Genomic DNA, 21,643 nt, shown 5'->3' with positions numbered 1-21,643 from the left:
TTGTCTTCGGCTTCGCCTCTGGACTGGCTTCGCCAGGCTTTCTTTTCTAAAATATTATTTATACTTTCGGAATTAATCTTTTTGGACGTTTCATAATTTAACGTAAATCCTTTTATTTTACAAACAACTTTACCTGTGTTTGTTTTATAACAATAACTTTTAGGACCTGTTGATAACCAGTCAACAATCCATACATCCTTACCTAATTCGTCTGTCCAATCTCCCAATAGACAGCCTGTTTTAACAGTGTTTTTTCCATCATCTATATATACAATACTATCTGTATCATAATATGCTACGCTTTTTCCTAATTTATCTAACATTTCGTACAATCTTAGTCTAGCATTTGCAGTTGTAAAAGCAGCTATAAATATATTGGTATTGAAATCATTTTCTATATAGTGATCTTTTTTTTTATAATCAATTTGTAACATATTTTCATTTATATCGATTATATGTATATTATCAAGGCTGCCATCTAATAAAATTTCATAAAATCTTTTATCATCTGTAACATATTCTGTTACACCCATATTTTGTCTTTGCCCAAATTTACCCCATAAGGAATTTAAGCATATTTTCGCAACAGCTCTCTTTCCAGGATTATTTTCTATTTTACCCAATTCAATACCTAGAATTTCTTTTACAGCTTTTCTATATTCTTCTTCTGATTCAAAATCATCCTGCCAAGGGCTTGTTTCTAATTTAATTTTCATAAACGCTTTCACATATCCTTTGAATAAATTTGATGATTTTTCGTAAAAATGCCAAACCTCATTAATAGTTATTATTTTGTACCCCTTTTCAATTGCTTTTTTTACTTCGTTGGTACACCAGGTTCCTCTGATAATTCTTTGAGATTCTGTATGAGAACATTTATCTTTTTGATTATTTAATTTTGCACACAATTGACATAATGGAAATGTTAGCTTTTCATCACCAGATTTGTTTTTATTTTTAACAGGTAAAACGGGGTGATACAAACCTTTTGGTGGTAAAATTGCACATTTTATTAATCCATACCATTCAGGATCATACGTACGAGGTTTGAATATTTTAGTAGGATGTCCAATTGGATAATCATCGTAACATTGTACTGTTGGATATAAACTGCAAATATCTATATATTTCAATTTCTTTCTTTTAACGCGCAATTTTGTTGCATTCGTTCTTCCACCAAAGAATGCGTTTCTAGGATTAAGTTCTTCCAATTCCTTAATTTCTTCTTCAATTTGTTTCATTTCTTTCTTATATTCTTTTGACTTTGTCCACTCACATTCCCACATTTCTATTAAGTTATAACCACCTTTTTTTATTTGCTCGCTTCTTTCTATTGTTTTCTCATAAAGATCTTCCATAGTTGTTTTATTCTTATTATTAAGAAAATCTGAACTATAACATTTTGTACAACCGTGCCAAAAACAACCGTGATATTGGTAAACAGTATTGGATTTTTCATCAAACCCGTCAACTTTTGATCCACATATTTTCACTTCACCATTGTTCAATGCGTGTTTTATATTTGGATTATGAAAACTATTTAACCATGAAATTGATTGTTGAGAATATTGATCTTTCAGATTATCAACAACAGCTATTGTATCTTTCTTAATATATTTTGATCTATATATAGCCATACAAACCCCTGCAATTGTAACATATCTAAATGGATCTATGTTAGCTATTTCTAGAAACTGTTTCCTTAATTCAAGACATCCATTTCTTAATATGTCAACATCAGAATTACAATATTCGTAAAGTTCTTTTTTAAAGTCAAACAAATAATCGGCTTTGCCCTCAGCTGACTTTGTCAGATTTTCTTTTCTTTTTTGTTTATGCCATTCTAAGAACTCTTCCCTTTCTTTTGGTTTCATAGAATTAACCCCATAGTATTTTGTATCAGGTATTTTTCCAATATAGTTCTGATTTTCTGTAGTATTGAAGAAATGTGGAAAATATCCTTTTTTAAGTTCTTTTAGACCGAATGTTTTAGGGAAATTTTTTAAAGGTCCTTGAACAAAATTACTACTATCAATAATTCTTAAATTAATTGGTTTTATTTCCATTAGCATTATTTTTGATCCGTTATATATACAGAAAGGTTTGATACCATTTTCAACGCAATATTTCAGAATAAAGTAAGAATCATAACCTTTAGAATAATGAGCAATAGCTGTACATCCTTTATCACCTCTAGAAATTAACCATTTACAGAAATCTTCGTTAGTCTTAAAAGAATTAACATTTCCGCTAAAATCGTGAGATATAACTAAATTAGCGATGTGTTTGCCTGTTTCTTGCATCGCTTCATAATCAAAGAATAAATATTTTTCTGTATAAGAACATTTAGTTGTATGATTTTTAGAACGACAAATAACACATTTAAACGGTTTCGTATCATTCAGTGGTTTTTTATTAAGATTTTTGCAATTACAGCATTGATAAATGTGATATTTTATTCTTTCGGTTGTTTTATCAGGATGTTCATCAGGATGTTCATCAGGATGTTTGTTTGTTTCATCAGGATATTTGTTTGTTTTATCAGGACGTTTGTCCATTTTTTTAAATCTAATATCATGAGTTTTATATGTAAATCCTGCTTTATTTTTCACATCTATCAAACCATTATAAGTCATAACTAAATCATATTCTAACATATAGCCTATTAGTTCGTCACCCCTTTTAGCTAATCTATCTGGTAAAATCAACTTAAATTTATTATTCAATGTAACTACAGCTTTTTCTTTACCGTCTTTAGTAAAAAGTTGCAAATCTGTTATGGAATATCCAGAACCCTTTTCCAAGTCTTTAAGTAATAATGTTTCTTTTATATCAGGAAAAGCCCATTTCGTGGACGCTTCGCATGTTACAGTACAACCTTTTCTATCACAATTTTGGCAACCTTTTACTTTATATTTATTATCACCGTCTTTCATTATTGTCTCACATATTCCGCCTTTTTGTCGTATCCATTGCATATAACATTTATGTTTTAATATTTCAACTTCTTTATAACAATTTCGACATTTTTCCCATCCACATTTATGTTCTTTACCTCCCTCTTCTATGAGTTTGTTACCTTTTTCAATCATTTCTCTACCCTTGTTATTATCTCCTTCTTCAATCATTTTATTTCCTTGTTCAATCATTTTTTTACCTTCGTCAACCATTTTATCACCTCTTTTGAGTATTTTATTACAATTTAAGCATTTGTAAAATCTTTCACAAACTTCTGAATGATTTTCTAAACATTCTTGATTAAAACAGTATCTATTGCAGTTTTCACAATATATTCTTTGTTTAGAGTCTTCTTCGTGTTTGGTAAAACATATTAGGCACGTTTTCTTTACTTTTTTGCATTTATGGTCGTCTTTGATTTGATATGGTTTATCACATTTTTTACAATAATAAGACTGACCGTAGAAACCTGTCATACTATTGATTGTATCGAAATGATTTCCATTTTTATATAAATATACTTTTACATCTTTCTCTTCTCCAGAATAAATTACTTGATTAAAACATTCGGCTGCTACGATTTTTATTTGAATATTTAATAATCTTTCTATATTCGCAATATCATCTAATGTAAAATAATTTCTATTATATTCTCCAAGTTGATTACATAGTTCTTGAGCTAAAGTAGTTTGTAAATTTCTTCCTTTTCTAATATATGTTATATCATTGTCGTTAAATTCTTTACCGAGTATTATATTTGTTTGATAAGTTAGTCCAACAATAACAGCTCTTGGACAACATAAATTATCTTTGTTTTTTATTTGTATTATACTTCTCTTTGTTCGCGAGTCTTCTGCTATATTTATCAATCTTTTCGCATTAGTAGCACCTCTAGGCATATTAACAACTTCGGCATGAAATGTACAACCGTATATATCTAAATCTTGATTTGAAGTTAAGATACTCTGAATTTTGTTTAATAAATTATCAATATCAGAAGTTCTTGATAACCCTGTGGAAATAGGGGACCTAAGATCATTGTGATTAACTACTATATTTAATAAATCTCCTTCTTTGAAATTTGTTTTCTCTTTTACTATTTTAATCATTTCATTTAATCCCTCTCTAATGACAGTAATTTTTTTCATAATTAAGCCAGAAAGATCAGGCTCGGATGATTCTTCATCTTCGGCTTTCAATAATATAACTTTATAGTAAACTTTATGTTTCCTCCATCTTTTGGTGTATTCAGCATTTGTTTCTATTATTTTAATTTTAGATTTTTTTGAAAACTCTGTAAAATAACTATCTTCAAAAGCGAACGGTTGGTCGTTAATTTTTTGTAATAATTCTGCCTTCTTCATTTTAGAGTAACCTTTGATATTCTTTTCTTTAGCAATTTTTCTTAATTCTTTTATAGTCAAAGAAGTATTCTGAGTCGATTCGTTTTTTGACATGGTTTCCTCTAAAATTTCCTCTAATTTTGGTGATCCGATTTCGTTGAGAACAGTATTTAAATTCGCTTCGCTCATGAGAGCATTATCTGAAATTTGATTCACTAGATCTGTTTTTTTACTATTTTGCTTTATCTTTAGGTCTAATTTTTCAGCAATTGATTTTAATTTTTTAATATTGAGTCTATTTAATTTATTAAACCAATCGCCAGCATTGAGCTCTTCTTTTAGAATTAATTTTATAAGATCTAATTTAGTCTTTGAGTTATATTGCGAATAGTTTTTTAACCCCATCTTTTTTGCGATGGTTTTTATTTTTTTTAAACTTAGTTTATTTAGCACAATCTCATTATTTGATTGTGGTGTTAAAAAATATTTATCCATCGAGGACGACTCATGTGTCAAAGGTGAACTCTTATCTGAACTCTGAATCTTTGATTCATCGTGAGACTTCGTCGAACTCGATGACGAATTGCCTTCACTAATTTGTTCAATTATGTCACCCACTTTTTTTAAATCACCTTTAGTAAGTTTTATAATTTCCTCAAGTGTCATTTTACGAAGCTGATCTTTCGAGAGCTCCATTTATTAGGGAAAAAATTATTCAAAAACATTTATGGATGTGATTGTTCTTTTAATTCGTTAATATATTTTTCTAATTTTTCATGCCATATTTTTTTGAAATGTCTTTTTTTATATCGTATCGGGACATCCATAAAACATATATTACAAGTAAATTTATCATTTTGTCTTTTTTTACAGTCATAACAAATGTATCCGATTCCACATTTCTGATTTTTACTTTTAACAAAATTTGAATGAGATTTTATGGTTTTACAAATGGAACATTTTCTTAATAACGACTCATTATTCTCAGATGTTTGTTCATGATCAATCTGACAATCTTCGGCCTTGCCTCCGGAATCTTTTGATTCCCTCGGGAACCTTTGGTGACCTTTGGGCTGGCATTGCCAGTATTTATTCTCCATTTATTAGAAAGATATTATTTCATAATAAATGGCTTATTAGATATAACAATAAAGAACGAGCAAAAAGACGATTAGCAAATACTCTTTCTCTAGTTAATAAATGACTGGCAAGGCCAGTCCAGTGTCGAAGACGACGATGAACACAGCGAATTTATTAATCAAGACAAACTTAAAGATTGTGGAATTAAAAAAAGAAAAGAAAAAAATTATATTTATTTTTATTTGTATTATTTCAATAATTCTTATAATAATGTTAATTGCATTTCTTCTTCGTATATCCCCTCTTTAATTTTTTCACCGTTAAGATCAGAAACAAAATAAATCCAAACATTATATACGCGTTTTTCTACAACTGTGAATATTTCTTCAGTCCAGTTTGTTTTTAATTTGTTACGAAAAATATCAACCATATTAGACAATCTAATTCTATCACCAACTTCAAATTTTGGTTTTTTATTTGTTAATGTAATCATATATACGGTTTCTAATAACTGCCTTTCATTTTCTTTATTAACATCTTTTGGTTTCATTTTAATCGTAGAATGATAACAATTGTTATAAGATTTTATAATTTTTGGAAGGAACGAAAGCCAATTAAAACTCCTTGGCGGAGCCAACTCGTGAGCCTTCGGCGAACTGTCATACAATATTGGCTTAAATTTATTTCCTAAAGTACGGTTGAACCTCTCAACAAAGAAAGCTTTATTTTTTGTTCCAGTACTATAAAGATTGATATTGTATTTATTTAAAACGATCCTCATATCTTTATTGTAAAACTCTTTTCCTCTATCAGCATGTAAATTTTTCGGTGGATTGTGTTTATCTTTAATCGCTTGTTGTATGATTTTTAAAAACGCATTAGCTACTTCTAATCCTGATTTAGTTTTTAAAGGTTCTGCCCATACATATTTAGAAAAGGTGTCTTCAGCAACTAGAATATAGATAAAACCGTTATTGATCTTTTTAAATTTATTAAAATCATTCGGCTTCGTCTTCGACTCTGTCTTTGTTCTTAAAGAATAGCTTGGATCTTCTGCTTTTCCTTTTGGTCTATAAAAAACATAAATATCTATTTGCCAAGTATCGTCAATACCTTTGTGTTGAAAGCGACGTGTTGGATATTTTTTCCTAGCGGATTTAAATAGTTCAAAAATTAAAATATCTTCTGGTGATTTAGAAAAATTATTTTTCTCTGATTGACAAATTCTGCAAGTAGATATTCTTCTCCTTTTTACAAACTTTGGTTCACCAATACTTTTAGTTTGTTTTTTACATTTTTTGCAATAATCCATTTAGTTACCATAATTTTGTCAGAACGGGGTTTTAAAAAACAATGAATACTATTAACAATTGATAATTTAGATTTAAAGAAAGCGGACTAGTGTTTCGCATCGCCTGCGTCGGAATCAACAAACACAATCTCATGAATTGATCTATTATTTGTAATTTCCTTCTTACCTTTATAAATCATATTTAACGAATCTGGATAATAAAAATTGACGGACATATTTTTAAATCTATCTGGTAAAATTACTTTAATCTTATTATTCAAAATAACACCTAATTTACTTCCATATTGTGTATTAACATTTTCGAAATTTGTCACTGAATAGGGTGTATTAATTTCCAAGTCAACAAGTTTTTTATATTCTAAAGAATATCCACAACTGTTTAGTTTGTTTTTTAAGTCACTCATTTATATATTAAAAAAATCTTCATAATTTTATACCGAAAACTTAACTAGCATATAAAAAAAAATTGGAATTCTTAATAGATAAGGTTTATTATCGTTATAACCACCTAGATTTTCATCTGTGTTTACCTTTTCTTTTTTTATTCTAAAAGATAGAAGATCAAATTCTTTAACAGTAAAGGGTTTTGAAAGATCTATTGTTCCTTTATTACTACTAATATCCAAATCTTTCAAATTAGCCGTTGAGTAGAATTTTATAACTTCCACATTCATTGGTATTCTAAGAAATAGTTCACCATCAAAAGAAAAGTCAAGCAAAGTAACAGCCTTTTGTCCATGAACTTCTTTAACAAAACGAATTTTTCCTACAAATTGTAAAAAAGAATAATGAATTTTTTTCATGAATTCAGTTTCCAAATTGATTAACCTTTCTCCGTAAATATCTAGTTGCCCTTTATTGACAACATCATACTTATCAATTGCATCAGCAGTTTTAACTAATCTTCTATTACCAATATCAATATATCGTTTTTCTTTTTTGATCATATTATTCAGTTCAGGTTTAACAATTTTTAAAATACTTTCTGAATCATCTTTTCTAATCATATTACTGAGTTCCGGCTTAACAATTTTTAAAACGCTTTCTGAATCATCTTTTTTGATCATATTACTGAGTTCAGGTTTAACGATTTTTAAAATACTTTGAGAATCATCTTTTCTAATCATATTACTGACTTCCGGCTTAACAATTTTTAAAACGCTTTCTGAATCATCTTTTTTGATCATATTACTGAGTTCAGGTTTAACGATTTTTAAAATACTCTCTGAATCATCTTTTCTGATCATATTACTGAGTTCCGGCTTAACAATTTTTAAAACGCTTTCTGAATCATCTTTTTTGATCATGTTACTGAGTTCAGGTTTAACCATTTTTAAAACGGTTTCTGAATCATCTTTTTTGATCATATTATCGTTTGCTGACGCTAAATATTGTAAATTAACAGCATCGCCAGGATTTTCTGGTTGTTTTACATTAACTAATTTGTGTCCTGTGATATCATAATCGCCATTTTCTGTTAAATTAAACCCTATACCAGGTGGTCCTCTTGTTGATTTTCCACCTTTTTGTCTATTTTTTCTAAGAACGTATTCAGATGTCATCGTCTTTGACGACCTGCCAGTCATTTATTGGTGTAAAATTCTTTCTATATTTTATTTCAGGATTTTTGAAATCAATAGTTAAGCAATCAAAATTATTAATGTTATTTTCATAGTATTCCTTGACTTTCTTATCCAATCCTTTTTCTCTAAATATCAAGCTTATATCATTACCATCACATGATGGAAATATTGAAAGATAATTACATTGTAAACGAATTGATTTTGGTACTCTATACCAATCCTGCGTTATATAGATCATCGAAGCATTCATTTTTCTTCCGCGTATAGCTAAATCTATCAATTTTTTTTGATCTTTTTCAGTTACAAAATCATCAACAACAATCAAGTTTTGTTTATCTCTATCCAGTTCGTCTACGAGGATAAATTGAAAAGTCTCCGGCCTAGCCTAGATAGGATGCAAATTTGGCAGATTTTATTATGGCATTATATTCTTTCATATTTTATTAGTCGTGCCTTGGAATATCAAAAACATCGGTCAAATAATAATTATTTGACAGTTGTTTGAATTCGATGTAGTTTGGTGTTTGTACGCAATGGAGCAAACTGAGATTCGTGCAGTGATCAAATATTTTTTTATTAAAGGGCTATCCTCAAAGGATATAAAATCTGAACTGGACAATACATTGCGCGACTCTTCTCCTTCTTACACGACAATTAAAACTTGGGTCGCGGACTTTAAACGTGGTCGTAAAAGCACGGAAGATGCACCACGTTCAGGACGACCAAAAACCGCTACGTGCAAAGAAATTGTAGAAAAAGTCCATAAAATTGTCTTGAATGATCGCCGGTCAAAATTGGTAGAGATAGCAGAAGCTGTGGGCATTTCAACGGAGCGGGTACATTACATCCTAACTGAAGTGTTGGATATGAGAAAGTTATCTGCGCGATGGGTGCCGCGACTGCTCACACCAGAGCAAAAATTGATTAGAAAAATGATTTCTGAGGAGTGTTTGGCCCGCTTACAACACAATCCGGTGGATTTTTTACGAAGATTTATAACTGTAGATGAGACGTGGATTCACCATTATTCACCCGAAACCAAACAGCAGTCTAAACAATGGACTGCAAAGGGGGAACCCGTTCCGAAGAAAGCGAAAACACTTCGGTCGGCCGGAAAAGTCAGTATTGGGATGCTAAGGGTATTCTTTTCATAGATTATTTGGAAAAAGGAAAAACAATCAACGGCCCATATTATGCTTCCCTGCTGGACCAGCTAAAACAAAAAATCCAAGAAAAACGCCCTAGCTAGGCCGGAGACTTTTCAATTTATCCTCGTACATGGACTATGTCTTCTATATCTGATGAAAAGTGTGATTCAATTATCGGTTCTTCAGGTCGAATAATTTTTTCATCATCAAACACATTTTGTAATAACTGATAATAAGGTTCTTCTAAATCCTTTGCATACAAATAAAAAGTATCAAAAAATAAATATTTTAATAGATTGACAACAGTATTTGTTTTACCAGAACCGCTTCGTCCTATAATTATTAATATAAAAGGCCATTTTGGAGCTAATTTATTAATGTTGTAATGTTCTTTTTCATCGGTTTTAATAAAATGAATAGGCAAAGACGTATTCATTTATTTAACACAAATACGCACGCTTATCGCTAAACCGCGATAGCGGGCAAATTCCTTGACTCCGGAATCTTTTGATTCCCTTGTGAACCGTCTTTGACTTGTGCTCCGCACCCTTTGTTTCGCGTTAGACTAATCTAAAACAGTATAAGATCTTTAATTCGAAAACAACTGCAGAAGAGCCATTATGGGCGTGTTGGTAAGATGTTTGCTTTCACTCCAAGGGGTCCCGGGTTCGAACCCCCGCGGATCCAACTTTTTTTTAAATTTCGTAATATTGCGCAGTTTGATGTATTATTGTAGCTGATTAGACATTATAATGGACACGACATAAATAGCTCAGATAGTAAAGAGTTAGACAGATAATAAAAGGTTTTGAGTTCGATTCCCATCGCCGCTTTTTTTATTGAGAATGCAGTTGTTCTTAAATCTGAACTGGTGAGATCTCGAGTGGCCATAGAGATTGAGGACCCACGAAGATTGACGAGCAACTGAGTGCTGCCAAATATTCTCAAAATATTTCTCGGTTTTGGGACTCTTCCATCTATTCATGACTTACAGTAATATCGAACAACAATGACCTGTCCTGTTGATTCAGGACTGATGGTCGTGCCGATGATTCTCCTCGATAGACACATACCTATAAACGGTATAAGCTGTCGTGAAAGAGGAGATGCTGTAAGAATAGATCGGATTGTAGTCGGAATGAAAACGGGGAATGTTTTGCACTTATTTTTATTAATTCTGTAAACAACCAACAAGGAGTCCCTGGCGCAAGATTAACTCCAAAAATAAAGTTGGTATGGATTGATAAAAAGGGCAAACCCCATAAAAAAAATATAAAAAAGGTTCGAATCCCTATCCCGGAATATTCGGCTATGCCTTCATGATGAATCTTCTTTTCACTTTATATAAATGACTAACGCTAATAGTAAAAGTGAAATAATTGACGCTATTTTAAAAAATCGTGAAATAATTAAAAATAGGATTCATTTAAAACAATTTAAAGAACATTTAACGAAGGAAGAAATTAAAAAACTACAAAAACCTATAACTGACAAACTTGATAATATTACTGAATTTACACAACAAATTCTTATGAGCGAAGCGAATCCAAAAAATGTTTTAGCAATTGAGGAAAAGGTTCCCCAGGCCAAAGGTCACCAAAGGTTCCCGAGGGAATCGAAAGATTCCGGAGGCGATGATGTAAACGAATCGGATAATTCGGACAAAGTCCTCATGAGCGCAGCGAATTTATTACCATTACCAAAATCACCTTCCTCCATAAGTTTAGATCCTAATAAAGATTTAAATTTTGATATTATTGAAAAACAATTTAAATTTGAAAAACCTTCACATTTATTATCGTTAGACATTAGAAGTCGAAATGCAAAAATTGATACGACGATACCCGAAATATCAACTAAATTGAAATCATTAAATGCGCACCTTACAAACGCAAAGAAATCACAAGAACAAGAAAAAATTGATAATTTACAATATGTGTATTCACAGTTGAAAAAATATAAAAGTGTTTTAGAAGATATTCGAAAAATTCCTTTCTATGAGAAGCAAACAGGAAGCGGCCAGATTCGACCTTCGGTCTTCAGCAGGCCATGCCTGATTTTTTCAGATCCAAATGAAATGGTAGAACGTCTTGATCTATTAATTGCGTCAAAAAATGCGGGAAATGATTCAATCGAGGTATATAATGAATGCGTAGAAATACTTGATAAATTGTTAAACCTGAAACTCATAAAAAAATCAGATCACAAAAGGATATTCTCTACGCTACATGCGGAGCACTAGTCCACTTCGGTTTCGCCTCCGGAATCTTTCGATTCCCTCGGGAACTTTTGCCAGGCTTTTTTAAACTGAATAAATGAGCCTAATACACATTAGATCTAAAGAAAATGATTTTGAAATAAGTTATTCTGAAAACCCTATTAATTTATCTGGATTAAAAGGTGAAATTGCTTTAAAGACAGCAAGTCTCTGGTATAGTTGGGATAACATTACCGAAGAGTATAAAAATAACGAAATAAAATTTAGGCGAAGCCCTCATGAGCGAAGCGAATACAAGTCTGGTAAAAAGGCTCCGCAGACCGAACTCAAAAATAACGAAATCAAGAAAGACAGGCAAGGCGTGTCCAGAGTCGATAGAAATGAATCGGAGTGGAAAATATTAAAGTTACCAAACGGTTTGTACGATGAAAATGAATTAAATAATTATATCCAAGAATATTTTGGAACGTTTGAAACACCCCCGTTTAATTTTGATGTAAATTATGCAACTAATCGTTTTATGCTAATTATACGCGACAAAGACTATGAAATTGACTTTTCCCACGGTAAGATACATGAGCTTTTAGGATTTGATAAAAAAATATATAAAGAAGGAATAAACTATGCAACAAAAATTGGTAACATCACCAAAGATATTGATCAAATCTTGATTCACTGCTCCCTAGTTTCATCTAGTTATCAAAATAATCTCAAAAGTGATGTTATATACGCTTTTACCCCAAATATTTCACCTAGATCTTTAATTAATATTGAACCGACGCATCCGAAATATTTACCAATTAATCGTACGGATTATATATTTAATATTCGCATTTCTGTTACAAATCAGCTAAATCAATTGATAAATTTTAATGGAGAGTGTTTAAATTTTGTTCTAGATATTCAGTAATTGTCATTGCTATTCTTTCCTGTAGAATAAATGGTACTTGTTGTTCATAGAAAACAATTATTTCCTAAACAATATGGGTTTGGTCTTAAATATCACAGAGATATTAGAGGTGGAAATATTTTTCAATCTATAAAAAAATTTGCTATACCAGCATTGGGTTTTTTATATCGCAATATATTAAAACCTTTTTGGAAAAATAATAAAGAAGATATCATTCAAGGTGTAACTTCAGGGCTTAAAAATATAACGTCTACATACGTAAAATCACCGCCCTTTTCTACTTATAAAGAAGAAATTATAAATCCTATTCTAAACAAAATGAAAGAAAAATCGTGGAATGAACATTTACGAGGCGACGGATTAAAAAAGGGGAAAGCTAATCGATTAACTAAAAAATCAAAGGATATCATTAAAAATCTGTTGAATGCTGATGAAATTGATTAAAAACTTGTGATGTCCTTATATCGTCTTAAATTCAGTGACGGATGCCCATCCGTCACTGAAATCCCATGAAAGCTCATAATATTTTTTATTTTTTTTAACTACCTTGAAAATCGGGTTATTTTTTTATTTTTTTAACTACCTGGAAAATCGGGGTGTTTTTATGATTATTTGATGTTTTTTTAACTACCTTGAAAATCGGGGTAATTTGCTTAATATTATTACTTTTTTCACAATTACCCTTGAAAATCAGGGTGTGTCCTATAGGGGCCCTCTTAGTAGTTTTTTATTTTTTTTAACTACCTGGAAAATCGGGGTGTTTTTATGATTATTTGATGTTTTTTTAACTACCTTGAAAATCGGGGTAATTTGCTTAATATTATTACTTTTTTTTTCACAATTACCCTTGAAAATCAGGGTGTGTCCTATAGGGGCCCACTTACTACTTTTGTCAGTTGAATCACCTTCAACATCATCTTTTGTAAATTTGGCTTATGATGAATTATGCAGTTCCTCTCATTCGCAAAGTAGTGAAGTAATAAACAATTCAGATTCCACCATTTCGAACAGCAGCTGTTTAGAGAATCATAATGAAACCTCATTTAATGTAAACAAATTCGCGTTTCTGGATAATCAAGGTAGAGACGGTATTCTAACTAAAATTGGCTGTTCTTCCAAAGATTTGACACCGCGAAAAGAGCTGATGTACAAAGCTCATCGAAACATTCAGTCGAGGTTGTGTAGATTGAGCAAAACATTAGAAAAGGAAAAGGGTAAGATGAAGACTTTGCAAAAATTGTACGATGCCGGAAAATTCGAGTTCATCACCGAAAATTTGAATGAAGTCACTAAGGCTTTCATTAATTCACAATTGCGAAATGTTTCCTGTCAACCGACCGCGCGCAGATGGACAGACGAGGATAAAGCTTTTGCCTTATCTTTGTACAAGAGAAGTCCGAGATTGTATAAGTATTTGCAAGTCCATTTTCAATTACCCTCTTCCCGCACACTGAAAGCCATTTTAGCTAAGATTCAGTTCGATACTGGTATTAATCCAGGTATTTTGGAACACCTGAAAAATCAGGTCTCAAAAATGAAACGTGCAGATCGTTACTGTTCGTTATTGTTTGATGAGATGTCGGTTTGTCAAGGATTTCATTATGAACGAGCTAAACAGTACATCAGTGGTTACGAGGACATGGGCTCCTTGGGTCGCACTAACAAAGCAGCCAACCATGCTCTTGTTTTTATGATCCGAGGGTTGAGACTCCAGTGGAAACAAGTAATTGCTTATTACTTTACGGCAAATACAGTTAGCGCGAACAATCTAAAGTTTCTTATTGAAGAAATAATTTCACAACTTCAGAACATCGGTTTAACGGTAGTCGCTACTGTTTGTGATCAGGGCACTACAAATGTTTCCGCGTTGAATCAGCTTTGTGCCAAACAACATCCCAGGCAAGGTTCATATTATTTCTTCATTAATAATCAGCCGATTGTTACAATTTTTGACGTGCCGCATCTTTTAAAAAACACGCGAAATGCATTATTGAAATGCAAAATTCAATTTGCTCCTCACAAATATGCTAAATTCGAACACATTGAATCTGTTTTCAATTTTGACCAACAAAAAACTTTTAAATCGTTGCCCAAATTAAAGAAGGAGTATTTTAATTTCAAAGACTCTTACATGAAAATGAAGGTGAAGGTAGCCGCTGCACAGCTTAGCAGCTCTGTGGCTGCTGCTATCGAAACCTTCGTCTCTTTTGCACATATTCTGCCGTCTGAAGCCATTCATACGGCTGAATTTGTGCAGAAGGTCGACAACATGTTTGACTCTTTGAACGGGTCAAATTTTGCAGTGTCTGGGAATAAGCCATTTCGATGTGCTTTGTCACAAAATTCCCCTCATTTGGAGCTCTGGTCGAAATTGTTGACAGAGTTGGATCAATGGAAACTGATTGACTTACAAAATGGAGCCGATCTAACAAATCGGTATTCATTCGTCAAAGGTTGGCAAACGACGATTAAGTCAGTCCGTTTCCTTTGGAACAATCTGAAAGATGTGGACGGATTTAGTTATTTGAATTTACGGGGACTGAATCAGGACCCTTTGGAAAATCTTTTTTCATCAATTCGTCAGCATGGTTCTGCGAACACCAATCCGACGTGTCATCAGTTCACTGCCGCTTTGAAAACGGTCGTAATCAACAAGTTGGTTACACCATCAAATGTCGACAAGAACTGTGAAAACGACACATGTCAACCGTTGGATGACTTGCTGAGTTTGATGAAATTTGCAGATGATTCCTCTGTTTCTCGGGAAGAAGAAGATGTACAAATGGCACAGCATGAACAAGCAATATCTTTTAACCCCTCAGAACTTAGTGATCTTCCAGAAGAAGACACACAAGCTCTAGCCTATGTTGCAGGTTGGGTGTTAAAAAGTATTGATGTTCCTGATTGTGAGCATTGTAGGAGTACGTTGTACTCTGGGGAGATTACCAATCGCCACATTCTTACTTCTTTCCGAGAAAGGGACGACGTCCAACGATTAACATATGCTAGCGATGCCGTAATGTCTTTGGTCCAAAACTTGCATGACTATTTAAATGAATTTTTAACATCAAGTGGTTTTCAGAGAAATCTGGAAGACACATTTAAAATTTCATTTAAACAACATCTTGATTTTGCAGAAAGTCATTGCACAGAGCATCCTTGCTATGATTTAATTTTAGAAAAAGCCATACCTTTTCTAATTTTTAAATTTTGCAGGGACAGGCAAAGACAGAAAACCATCTCTGACGGACATCGTACCAAGATGAAGAGGCTTAGTTAATTTTGTTGTGATATAGAATAGTTGTTGTGTTTATTTTGTTTTATATTTATAGTATTTTCAGAGTGTTGTTTTATTTTTAAAGAATTTATTATGTTGTTTTTTCAGAATATATACTTTTTATTTTCAGGGGTAAATTTTTAGTTTTATTTTATTAATAAATTATTTTATTTATTAGCGGCAAACTGATTTTTATTTTTGTTATATTTTTAAAAATATACTGCATTATTTATTATATAAAATGTTTTTTATTGTAATGTGTGTAGAAATTTCCTTAACAGAATAAAACAGGAATAAGATTTGGTTTTTACAAATTAGATAAATGAATGATTTATCTGATTTGTAAAATCGAATTTCATCCCTGTTTGTCTCTAAGTAAATATAAAATTTAAACATCAATAGAAATTTTTTAAAAGACGCGCCTGTTTTTTCATTTAAATCACCCGCCATTGCTTTAGTTTGCCACTTTTCTGCTTGGAGCGCTAAAAATTTGTTTCCAACCAATAACTAGGGACTTTGCATTTCTTACCTTCCCTATTCTCTGGCTGTCACTGAAAACAGGTCTAAAAAAAGTATGCAACTTGTAGTACACCAATTCTCAACAATCGCTTCGGTACCCTGAAGCCCTAAGTTTTGCTGTTTGAACTCTATTCTACTATTTATTACAATGTTAGCACCCCCCCCCCCTTCCTTTCCTTCACCATGGTGAAGGGGACCTGGGCCGGTCTATGCAAAGTTCCCGGGCCGGTTCATATACCCCTATCCGTCCCTGGTCGTCCAATTCTTAAAAATGTCACCGTTCATGGTTTTGTGGTAGTCGATGTCGGTATTATTGGAGTCTAAAAGCAAATCACATCCATCTAAAAACCCAAATTTTGATCCCGCGTGTAAAATAGTGAAACGTTTGCCGGGTTGTTTTTTTACTGGCAATTTGTCTTTGTCATTTGTCCGCTGTCGTACAGATGTTCCATTTTGATAAATCCATGTTCCATCGAGGTAAATGAATGTCACGTCCGGTCTGTTAAGGTATTGCAAGTATTTTCTCAAAAATTTAATTTTCTGTGGCAATAAATAGGTTTGCTCACAGAGTGTTTTGCGATTATTCACAAATTTATATTTGTAGCCCATTGATTTTAGAATTTTGAGTAAAGTAGTTTTCCCACCTGTATATTCTAGGTCTGTTCTTGCATATTCCATTAAGTCACTAACTGTAAAATTTATTTTTGCTTTTTGAAAGTCCCAAATTTTTCTTTGCAAATCTTTTTTAAAATCGAAATCTCCATATTTTTTCCTATTATTACCACGCCCGGCATTTGTCGACTTTAAATTTTCAAATCCTTCTTTCATGATTTTTTAAATTTGTGATCTCGAAACCTATATAAACCGGTTGAAAAAAGTTCCTGTTATTGATATTACTAAAGTTTACAAAAAAAATTTCAGCCACCGTTTCTAAAACTTTAATTTTGCTTTCGCATTCCTTCATTAATTCACTAATTTTATTAAATGCTCTGAAAATGCATTGTTTTGTTTCTTTGGTTAATGTTGCTCGCTTGAATCGCTTGAAAAGTCGCTGATGAAAATGACAGTCGCGATTTGCGCAATTCTAATACCTGCGGAACGAATCAATATCATAGTACTAATAATGACTACGGTAGGCAAAGGCAAAATGGATTTGAGGTTCCAAATCAAAATATTGCTAATCACAAACAAAATACGCAACAGGGAGAATCTAGGAAATATACGCACAAGAAATAAGGGCACCGGAAAAAAGCGCTCAAAGAAAAAAATGCACAAAGAAAAAAGCGCACAAGGAAAAGACAGCTCATAGAAAAAAGCGCACATGGAATAAAGCGCACATGTGTACCGGGTAAAAGAACATACATACTATAATGTATAAAAATAGCAAAGATACAAATGTCACAAAACGCTACATAAAAAATACACATTTAATTACTTATTTAATTTCTGGAGATCAATAAATAGTAGTTGTGAAACTAATCATTGTTTTATTTATAATTATAATAATAATAATTATAAAAAATTTACAATTTGCTGAGCAAACTAGAGAGTACTATAGCCTTCGTTCCAATGCTGGATGTAAGAAAACTTTTGACCTCTTAGCTGACTCGTTCACAAATAAATTAAATTTTAACTTATTTTTTTCAACTTATATCGAAAGCGCCGCTGGACGAGATCCTCAGTTTCCTATCAAAACTATCTTATCTTTACTTATTTTTCCACAACTTTATGGTATCAAGACCTTGAAAATAATTTAAATCAAGCCGGAGTTCATTTTATTCAAGCTCAATTAAGAAATTGTACAAGAAAAATCCCAATTTGGTCGCCTCAAAATAAAGCTTTAGCTCTGTCCATTTATAAAAGAGGTCCGCGCTGTTACCGTTTTTTATCAAAAATTTGGAAATTACCTTCTAAATCGACACTACAAAAAGTTTTGCAAAACATTCCCTTTCATACTGGTATAAATAAAAGACTGTTAGATAAATTATCCGAATGCATAAAAAAACACAAATAAGCCGAGTGTGTACTCTTAGTTTCGACGAAATTGCTCTAACCTGTGATCTGACTTACGATTCAGTAACTGATTCAATAATAGGTTTTGAAGATCTAGGTTCGTTAGGAAGATTAAAGGCAATGGCAAAAAGCGCATTAGTTTTCATGGCTTAAGGTTTGTACGACAAGTGAAAGCAGCCGGTTGCATTCTATTTCGTAAAAACTACAGTAAAAGCAAGAAATTTGAAAAAAATCATTGTAAATGTTATAGAAGAATTATTAATTCGTAGGTTTAACGTGATATCCACTGTGTGCGACCAGAATTCCCCTAATGTATCGGCAATAACCCAACTACAAAAAAGACATGCGTTACACAGTAAAAAATGTATAAATCTAAACATACACTATCCTAGTGTCCATCAATTAGAGTAGTTAAATAAAAGTAAAATTACACTAGAAAACTACTCTAAAAATCTGTCAGTGTTTATCAACTCTAAATTACTCTGTAAATTTAGCGCCAAAAGTTTTTAGGGGTTTTCAACACTATTAGGTGCAAATCGCTCTATATAGTGTTAATTTACACTAAAATTACAGCCAACGTCTCTAATGCGCATGCCTAAGAATAATGCGATTGCACATGTTGGCACATACGTCCATAAGTGTGTGACTGTTCTTATGTTTCTTTTTAAGTAAGTATATATATTTATATATTTATTGTTGATTGTTTTTTTTATGTATTTTCTGGACAGGTAATATTTTCAGGTAAGCAAATATACTGCAGTGAGACCGTGATTGATGATGGTTGATCGATGTTTAAATGATTTACAACTTATTTAATTTATTTATTTAATTAATCTTAAATTTTACTTTTGTTTTTTTCGAAATGATTTGGCTCGTCTAGTTAATTGATCCGCTACATGATTATTTCGCTTACCTACGTTGTGTTGGTTTGATGTACGAAGTCACTCTTATAGTGATATCGCAATTTGATCTTAATTCTTAACAGAAAGGGTTCAGGATTTATCCGTAACGCAAGTCCGGATTCAAAGTAGTGTCAAAACGCATGAGAGAAGGGATTTAAACCACAAGTTTCCTCCAAAGTTATTTATTACAAGAAGAAAGAATATTCCGTTGTATCGATTACAATAATCAATGGTTATGAAAGTTTGATCAAATTTGGCCAATTGTTTATGGGTGTACGTGTTATAAAGTCGTCAAAATATATCAGAATCGTAACCACAATTCGTTTTGTATTAAATTTAAAATAGTTTTGTAGTCGTTGAGTGATACGAAAAGTTTTTCTTGATAACTCTTTGATATTAACCTGAATTAATTTAATTCAGTAATATTCAGCAAATTTAACCTATGTTTCAGACGATATTGTTTGAACTTATATGATCCAGGCAACTGACAGCGCGTGTCTAGACTACTTGTACCAGAGTCGGATTATAACATGCTCGCGGAATGTTTGATAAGTGCATCGCATTTAATTTTTTTACGCCCTAGTGCCGAAGTATCGTCTCCGGTAAAAGTCAGGTGATCAACACCTAGGACAAATTCCGAACAAAACCCGGACACACAAGCTTTTACAAATCAATCTGAATAAATGTAGAAGTAATTTCTCTCTAAAGTTTTCCGTCCACGAGCTTTGACAAAGACTTGTGCAGAACTTTGCCATGTCGCGATATCAGTTTATTACAGATAATCACGGATGATTATGTCTGCTCGATCGTCCGTAGTAGCCTGCAAGTACGTGGAAGTACTTGCCGTTGGGACGGGAATTACAACGTCCATTCTAAGTACAACGGGCGGAAACTACGACCTGCCACCGCGTCTTAGACCTTGTTAAAGTTGGGGAAGAGCGTCCCCGAGGACTACGACTCTTCCCATGAAGATGGCCAACTCACGAGCCTGTAATTTCTGAACTGGACGCAAAAGAGAAACATTCTCTTGCTTTATCGCCTAACACGTCACGACAGAGAAATCGTTCTACTCTAACCCTATCTTTAACTAGCAACAACATTCTACTTCGTAAGGTTTTGGCATATGAAATTTAAACTATTTGTATACAACAGTTTGAAAAGCATCGTGAGTTTTGATTTTAGTTTTTGGTTGTTGTTTAACATTTGTTGGATGCCGTTTCACTCAAATTTGTTGTAACAACGTGATGACTAACTTCTAATATTGTAACTTAAATGAGTGATATTCAAAAGGGAACTAGAATTAGTTGTTGCAAGGTGGTTTTAAGTAAAATACCATTTTTCATAAATTTGAATAATTTATGTGTGAATCACGAAATTTTGATAACGCGTTTATCGCCTAAATTTTGGAGAACAAATAATTTGTGGTCACTAGAATTTTATGAGATGAATGACAATGATCACTATTACGAAATGACTTTGAAGAAACTCAAAATAATATTATAAAATTAATTGAATAAAACTAATTAACCCTTTTGAGGGCTTACCTAGAAATTTTAATCCTCCTAACGCAGGATGTTAGCTGCTTCCCAGGTGTTGTAGTTCGCAGCACTACCTAATCGAACGAACAATAAACTTGTCTCGTTTTTAACTTACTCACTAATCACTAACGCTATCACTTAATTTAAGAATTTAAATTAGTTTAATTTAAAATTACGATTAAATGCGCTTAGTACAATTTAGACGCACTAAAAAGGCAAACGAAGATGTTTTAAATTTATAAAAATTTAAAGGACAACACGACAATCGACTACCTCGAAAGACCGTCAAAAATCCAATCCCTCCCAAAGTCAAGGGCTAATCTTGCGTAAGCTACACTAACTCGCTTACCCCACTACCCTTGTTAAGTAGTTTCCACATATGCGAAATTTTGCAAATTTGACTCTTATGGTGTCTTGGCATTTGATCAAACCTTGTTTAACTTTCTAAATATTATTATTAATTAACAGCTGGGGTGTTTTCCGATTAACAATTTCATTATAATTAAACATTAAATTTGGTAATCGTCGATCTGAACTGAATACAAGAACGCTATGGAATTTCCCCAAATATCCTGAAAGAGAAATTAAACTCCAAAATTGGTTGTTGTCAGGTCTGAAGTTGTTTTTGGAACACAATGAAATGAATTTTATGTAACAACAAATTTTGTTTGTTTAAATAACACAGACAATATAGGGAAGAACCCCGTGAGGAAACTGTAATTTTGGTCGTACTACCCCTTGTTAGATGTCGCCCCCAGTACTACACCGGTACTATTTTAACATTTCCGCGTTTTTCTCCAATTTCCTTAGGGATTTTCCTGTCTACTTTCCTCTTAGGATTA

The 21,643-nt window shown here is 32.3% G+C and overlaps 1 protein-coding gene across 2 annotated transcripts in view; it reads right to left on the bottom strand.

The window, feature by feature from the left end:
* Positions 1-21,643, bottom strand: part of LOC107399162 (uncharacterized) — a 44,747-nt gene that overhangs the window by 9,256 nt on the left and 13,848 nt on the right. The window contains exon 3 of one of the 2 annotated variants that reach the window (XM_064359624.1): positions 20,808-20,875. The exons of the other annotated variant lie outside the window; for it this stretch is intronic. Within the exon in view, the coding sequence (XP_064215694.1) occupies positions 20,808-20,875 (68 nt within the window). The remainder of the gene's footprint in view (positions 1-20,807; positions 20,876-21,643) is intronic. 2 annotated transcript variants of the gene reach the window in all.

Source organism: Tribolium castaneum, chromosome 11, assembly GCF_031307605.1.
Source record: "Tribolium castaneum strain GA2 chromosome 11, icTriCast1.1, whole genome shotgun sequence".
NCBI classification, from domain to species: Eukaryota; Metazoa; Arthropoda; class Insecta; order Coleoptera; family Tenebrionidae; genus Tribolium; species Tribolium castaneum.
Note: the sequence above shows the minus strand (reverse complement) of the source record. Positions and strands in the feature narration are given on the sequence as shown.